Below are 7,553 nucleotides of genomic sequence, written 5' to 3'. Positions count from 1 at the left end.
AACAAAAAAAAAGGAAACAGGGGAGCACAAAAGATTCCAAGAATAATAATCACTTCCCCCCTTCTCCACCGTTCCTATCACACTTTCTCTCTCTAACAAAGAATCTCAAAAGCTGGGGCTGTCCCCCCATTATCACTTCTCACGTTATCTCTCTCTACCCAGTTTTTCTCTCTCTTATCTATGAAGAACCAGTGTAAGATGTGACCACCCACATGGGTTTTCAAAAATGGATCCCTGCACTAAAATTCTCAAGCTCCAGACTCTGAACACTACAATAAACTTGCCCCTTCTCTCTCTAAATCAATGTAATTCCTAGAGAGAGAGAGATACGAACAAAAAATACAAAAACAGAGAACAAGAACAGAACAAGACTATCATCCCCATTTATTCCAAAGGATCAATGAGCAGACATTAGATACAAAAAATAATAGAGAGAGGGAGAGAGAGAGAGATCAACTGAGTAAAAAAACAAAAAACACGCTCACTCTGATACAAACCATATGTACTCACTCAATCAAAAAACTCCCAATTCAGCTTTGCAGAGGACGAGGTTGAAGGGGGAGGTGCCGAATCGAAGGTCTCCCATTTTGTGGTCACGACCACGGGGCCCTGACGCTGAGGGATGTGTCCGTTTGGTATGGAGTTGCGTATCTTTAGCATGTCTAGAGTCTCAACATACTTTTGCACTCTCTTCACCTGCACAATTTTTCATTTCATAATATGTTAGTGAGATAGTCCAACCTCTCTCTCTCTCTCTCTCTCTCTCTCTCTCTCTCTCTCTCTCTCTCTCTCGTATGGTAGACGGAACCGTCACATCCTAGTAGCTATGGCTCAAACCAGATACACCATTACCAGGGTAAGAGTGCACACATAGATTTGCAACCCCATGACTGCACAAAAGATTCTGTGAGTGCATGAGAGAGTGTGTGTGTGCATGCACACGCGCGAATGTGTGTGTGCATGCGCATGCGCATGTGTGTTTTGAATGAACCAAAGATAATAGTTAATAAATCATGCTATCACACAATGATCACATAAGGCAAGGATAAGAAAGCCACTAACGACTTCCACTTTCATAGGACAAAATGGAGATCCAACCACTCCACTCAGTTTTGGAAGTTTAACAAATAGGTGTCACAACAAGAGGATAGTTCCACAGTCTAATGACACTGCTAAAACAAGAACAGAAGGAAAAGAAACAACAATTGACTGAAATAAGAGGTGATCCTTAAATCTCCAGATATTTGTGTCTTCCTAAAGTGCTAACTATTTCTATTATAAAGCATTCCGCCATGCAACTAATGAAAAAGTATACATTACAAGTGTCTCTACCCAGAAGACACGGCTTCAAGTGTTGACTACGTTTCCAAGATCGTGCACCATCAATTTGGCACTTATGAAAAATAATTTTCAGTCAAGCGTCAAAGCACATTACCTGAATTCTTCTCTGCAATTTGACATCTCCATCAGCCACAACGCCATCAAGTTTGAGAAGCTGATTCATCAAGAGTTCAATCAAACCCAAGACCTCATTCTCAGCTACTTTTCCACCTCTGGAGATAACAGATTCAAGAGAAGCAACCTGGAAAAACCAAATGTATTAATAGTGTGTTTCTTCGGTAAATTCGAGTAGACTATATTCCTCGTAAAAAATTAGTAGACTTTAGTGAGCTAGAAATGTAGATTGACAATAAAAGATGCGAAGATTTGTGTTGATTAATAGGGTTCAAATTCCGTTGCCAACCTGGGCCGCAAGCTTATCCACCTCCAAACTGATCTCTGCAATGGATTTTGAAGCTCTTTCCATCTTTGCATTCTTCCTCATCTCAATATACCTGTATACACCCATATCACCAAAATATGAATCTAACATTTCACAGTTCTTATACAGGTCCCATTTCTGTTTCAATGTTCACTACAGAAAATCAAGACTGCACCCAATATGGAAGACACTGTGACCTTTTCTTCAATTACTTTGCCCTTAAGAATATTGAAGTTTTTTTTTTCAAGAAAAAGGCTTTCATGGGTTTCCTGTAATTCAATACTACCTTCTCTCCTGACTGGTGGGATCTTCAATCAGCACAATCTTTGACTTGTCCTTCACTCCCGCCATGTCCAAATAAGCATTAGAATCCCTCTCCTTGTCTTTAAAAAGAAGCTTTTGGTCTTGAGTGTGGAGTCCTGTCTCGGATGCAAGCAATTTCTTCAACTCCCCTGCAGCATATCAATCATGAGAAGCCACATCCAAGTTGAAGTTCATTTCAAAAACCACAAAACTCACATATCACGATGGTTATGCTACAACTTGAATGTGCTTTGCCAAATAGGCATCACTGATGACACATAGAGTGCTGCAAATTTACCGGGACAACATCCTAACAAGCCCAAACACAGATAATGCAGGTCCCTTAAACACACTATAAAAAGCATCTTAGCTTTTTAGTGGACCGTTTAAATGTTCAGGTGGCAACTTAAGATCATTGAGTACAAACCCACCTAAGCAAATTAAAGAACATGTGATTGGTCATCCATTAAAACAAACCCGAAATATATATGAGTTAACAACACCCAATGCTCAAACCCCTGCACTTCACTAATATGTTTGCACTCTCTATGTCAAGGTCAAAGAGGCCTAGGGTTCGCTGCACTTGTAAGTGAAACGATAGGTGGACCAAACGTGGCATTGGACTATCTCAACAAGAATAGGAAAATGCTCCAACTATGCCATTGGATTTCCAAATTAAGGACAATGCCAGCAAAGTAGGATATATAAACCTCTTTCAAACAACTATAAATCTTTCAGACAACAATAAATCTCTAAATAAATTCATAAATGAAATTAGAAGAAATGCAGTCATTAACATTAGCATTGAATGATTGAAGCACCTCGATGAATACATAGAAATGCTCAAAATTTGCATCTGCATTTCAAAACCTAGGAGCAACACAGATAATGAAGGGCCTGTGGACTTCTTCAAACAACTATTATGCTTTTAAAACAAACACATGCACCATAGATCAATACATACATATAGGCAAGGTCAAAGAGAGGAAACAGGGTCCTTTACATTAGTAATATGAAGTGACAAAGAGAGATAATAAAAGTGAAGTAATTATGTTATCGACCCGCACCCGATTCGTTTCCAATTTCCAATTAAGTATGGAATAAAGGAATTGAATTTACATACGCCCCACGTGTTACGCGGGCATTAATTCACAGATAAAGGAAAAGTTACAATTGCCAAATGCATCAACGAATTCAATATCGATAATTACAATTGCCAAATGCATCAATAAACTCAGCACTGATCACAAAGCAATTAGACCAAAACAATCGATGGCGTGAGAAAGCGGAGAAAGCGAAGGAATCTTACCAAATGTGGCTTGAGAACTGATGTGGATCTCATGCATCAAAGCTCCATATTTTACTCTAACCCTGATGGTGGGAGCTGGCGCAGAAGAAGCCTGATCAATACCTAGGCTCCTCTTCTGAACAAGCATTCCTCCTGGCCTGAGCTCCCAATCCACTATTTCAGAGCCACCGCCATTTGAGCTCCCATTCATCGTCATGGGTCCTGGATTCTTTGCCCTGATTCTCATCATCTTGAATTTGAAAGGAGGGTATCTGAAGCTCGGAAATATCCCCGATTGAACGCTTGGTCCCAAACCTCTCTCTGAAAGGCTCGGAAGACTGAATGAAAGGGGATCAAATTCTTCACGGCCGACACTGAAATTTTCTCTAATTTTATAACTGAAACTCCTGGCTCTTCAAATAATAGATGAAATGAGAGAGCGAATAGATTGAACACTTGTCTGAAACAATGGCGTGCAAAAAACACAAAGGCCAGAGAAAACTGTTGCCTACAATGAGTTGCCCTTTAGAGAGACCATAGAACCTCTCCACTGGGCTCCACTGCCATTTTCCATCGATTTATACTTCTAATTCTGCCCAGAAATGAGTTGCAACCACTAATTATTTGACTACAATACACAACCAAGTATCTCCAAAATTGCAGGTTCCAGAAAAGGAAGAAATAATATCCTTTTTCAACTGTTGTGGAGCTAATGGACTCAGATCAACTCAAAATCATCACAAATAGACTCAACTGTTTCCTTTTCCCTCTAAAAGTGGCAAACCAGTTCCAGATCACCGATTTTAACCTCCAAATCCAAAATCACTCCGAAATAATCGCCTATTTCAATCCCTAAACTGCTAAAAGTAGCAGAATTTAACTCAAGAAACCCTAGATTTCAGTTTATTTCACCCCAATCTCTTTAAAACGTGTTCAGATCTCCTCAAACTCCGTTTCAAGAGAGACTTAAGAGGTAGTCAACAAGCTTTGAATTCAAGAAATACAGAAATTTGAGGAATGAAGTCAGAAACCTTTCCAGGCTTCAAATTTCATTCCAACCATCTGAGGTAATTTCCGGCCACTACTCCGGTCAAAATACCAGAAAAAAAAAAAAAAAAGACTCCACTTCGTCTTTCTAAAGCATAAAGAACAAACCGAAATGACCACCACTGAGAGCTCAAACGTATCAGTTCCACTAATGCGCTGTAAACTCCGGCACAAACCAAAGACTGTATGACTTCCCGATCGAAATTCCGGCCAAAACCGCCGGAAAATGTGAGTTATCAATCGAAACCGCGAATGCACTGCACATTCACTGTAACAAAATCACCAACCGAGAGAGAGAGAGAGAGAGAGAGAGAGAGGAACAATGATATTACACGGAGAGACAGAGAACAAAGAAGATCGTGTGGAGAGAGAGAGAGAGAGAGAGGAAATGAATATTATGGAACCGAGGCAAATAGAGCGAGGGTTCGAATATATAAAAGGAAAGGAGAAAGCCGCCAGAGTGAAGAGAGAGAGTGAGAGAGAGAGCCGACAGAGAGGAGAGAGAGAGCGAGAGATGGGTTTAAAAGTGAAAATCAAAGAGTGGAAGCTTCGCTCTTTTACCTAATCATAAACCCCCAAAATAAATAAATATCGGAACAATAAAATATAAGTTAAATTAAAACAAGACAAATTACATTAGATTAAAGTAACTGCAACATGTTATAAAACTATAGAATAAAATAATATGAAAAAAAAAGAGGGATCATTAAATCCTAGGGTAAAAATACATGATAGGGTTTTAGGGGCATTTAAATTAGGGTATGATTTACAAAGAGACTATTTATTTTTTATATATATAGGTTACGATCATTTTTGTTCCTAAATTTTTTAAATAGGTAGTTGTAAGAGTATCATTGAATAGATATAAAATTCTAAAAAAAATGTTTAGATTTTGTGACTCACTCTGAGCCATTCAATTTGATATCTGACTATAAATGTTCGTGGCCTCAATGTACAAAAAATAAATAGTCTCTTTATGTATAATCCCTTATATTATTTTCTTCTTCTGCATTTCATCTAATAGATAAGTTTTGTACCTAAAATTTGATTGATAAAACAATAGGTTTTCAATCTTAAATTATTTTGTTCTTCATTTTTGTATTATTTATTTAAATATTTTAGTGTCTCTTGGGCTTCAAAATCGTAGATCTTAAGTGTAAATGTATTTAGAGTGACTTAAAATGTGTTTAAGATACTAAATTTCTCTCTAAAATCAATTTTGGAAATTATATTATAGTGTTAAAGCATTTTTCATGAATCATATAAAAAACAAAGATTATATGCTAATGCTTTCAACGTAAAAAGTTTAGTGCTTTGACATTGCTACCACTCGTTTTGCTTATTGGATAGATCGAAATCAACCATATGGATTGACAAAAAATAGGAAAGAGCATTAAAATAATGGGAGAACCTGATCGTTCCTTGATCCAGATCGTCAGGGTTTCAAACACAGTTGAAATCGGACCATAGGGTTCTAATATATATTTTTTTAAAAAAAAAAAGGGATAAAAAAAACACTTAATTTTATTGTAAATATATATAATCTAAAGTGCATCCCCAAATTTAGATATAAAAAAAAAACCTCCCGTCTACATTTTTGCTCGAAGTAGCAATTACACAATTGTAATCCCGCGGGAGTACATTATGTGAAATTAAACTACCTTATTTTAAAAAGAAAAATAGAGCTCACCAAATCTTAAAAAGTGTGTTTTTTTGGACAGAAACCAAGGGGCGAATGAGCCGTCAGCGGCCAACGGACCGCACGGTCACGGTCACTTTACACACAGACGGAAACCGTGCGATTTCTGACACGTGGAAGTCTTGTAGCCACTGATGATCCGTAACGTGTCCGTTAGATATTCCACAGATCTGTTTGGAGTGCTTAGAAGCCCTGACTATGAACTAAATGACGGACTACTCCTCCTTTGCAAATGAATGTCTTCTCTCTTTCTACTGAAAAATTCGACCTTGGTAACTTATTGATATAAGTTGGGGTTAGAGTATCACATTTGTAATGCGATCGATGGTCTTGATCGGTTCGATTTTGATAGCCGGCTTTTTTTTGTTCAATTTTTTTCATAATTTATCTTTTTTTTAAGATCAACTCTTCCTTTCTCTTTCTTACTCGCATTATCAATGTTTTGAAAAAAATGCGGATCCGGATTTATTTCTAGGTAACGAGGAATGAGGTGGTTCCTAGGTAAAAGCTGGTCAGCTTTTTAACATAACCAGTTTTGTTAGAAAACTAGCCGATTTGGTCTATTTTTTTAAATTATAATTTTTCAATTTTACTAAATTTTTTTATTTTTTATTGGCCAATTCTCTCGACTAGCCAGTTTTTAGATGGTCGGTTCACCTTGTCAATCAAGTTTTGAAATATTGTGTGTTTTAAATAATCTCAAATCAAAATTATTTTTACTTTGGATTAAACCAATTAAACAACCAATTAAATGTATGACCAGCTGGTCTAGTCCATCTCGATTACTATGATTATAGCCTTCCTTTTGGTTGCCATTTTAATAATTATTTAAACTACAAGATTTGTGAGTCAATTGGGTTTAGGAAATTGGAAGATCCAAATTGAAGGAAAGTACTCAAGCGAAATAACAAACACGTTTGAACTCATATATTTTCATGTCCAATTATATGTTATTTTTGTTAACAGCTTAAATGAATCCGGATCGAGATCTTTTTCCTAGTGGGAAATTATTTAAAATATATGTGAGAGATCAACTAGTTAACATTAGGAAAGTATATAGTTAAATAATTTGCTTTTGGTACAAGGTGGTCATATTTAATCTTGACAATTGGATGTAAAATTGGATGGATGTGCTTATTTCATTGACCAAGCTCAAACTTCAAAATAAAATTTTTCGAACTTTGTGACATACCTAAACTATATAAAATTTTATAGGGGATGGTTATAAGTAATTGTGATCTCCATATATTAAAGGTAAATGGTCTCGTTGTATACAATCCCTTTAACATTTTATATGTTACTTTTGATTCAATTTTCAAATACTGATCAGAATACGTGCGAGCATGAGTTGGAATAGTGGGAAAACAATAAATTATTATAAAGTTAATTACGTTTTGATAATATAATTTTCTTAATTATTAAACAAGTTTGAAGTTACTTCGGTAAGGGGTGCA

The 7,553-nt window shown here is 36.6% G+C and overlaps 1 protein-coding gene across 1 annotated transcript; it reads right to left on the bottom strand.

The window, feature by feature from the left end:
* Nucleotides 1-357: 357 nt before the first annotated feature.
* On the bottom strand, nt 358-4,663 carry LOC18447748 (BAG family molecular chaperone regulator 1). Its single transcript, XM_006857835.4, has 5 exons — nt 3,375-4,663; nt 2,049-2,214; nt 1,745-1,835; nt 1,436-1,582; nt 358-696 (listed from the first exon to the last, which is right to left on the bottom strand). The coding sequence occupies exons 1-5, from the start codon at nt 3,601-3,603 to the stop codon at nt 511-513; spliced, it is 819 nt and encodes a 272-aa protein (XP_006857897.1). The 5' UTR covers nt 3,604-4,663; the 3' UTR covers nt 358-510.
* Between the last annotated feature and the right edge of the window lie 2,890 nt (nt 4,664-7,553).

Source organism: Amborella trichopoda, chromosome 9, assembly GCF_054954075.1.
Source record: "Amborella trichopoda isolate Santa Cruz 75 chromosome 9, AtrichopodaSantaCruz75HAP2 v2.0, whole genome shotgun sequence".
NCBI lineage: Eukaryota > Viridiplantae > Streptophyta > Magnoliopsida > Amborellales > Amborellaceae > Amborella > Amborella trichopoda.
The sequence above is the reverse complement of the archived record's forward strand: the minus strand, read 5'-3'. Positions and strand labels throughout refer to the sequence as shown.

Bases quoted from the DNA above. Each gene is read 5' to 3' on its own strand.
- LOC18447748 (XM_006857835.4), bottom strand. From the start codon at position 3,603: ATGATGAGAATCAGGGCAAAGAATCCAGGACCCATGACGATGAATGGG. The intron at 2,215-3,374 runs GTAAGATTCCTT...GATATGCTGCAG, and splicing joins CAGTTCTCAAGCCACATTTG to GGGAGTTGAAGAAATTGCTT. The intron at 697-1,435 runs GTAATGTGCTTT...AAAATTGTGCAG, and splicing joins AATTGCAGAGAAGAATTCAG to GTGAAGAGAGTGCAAAAGTA.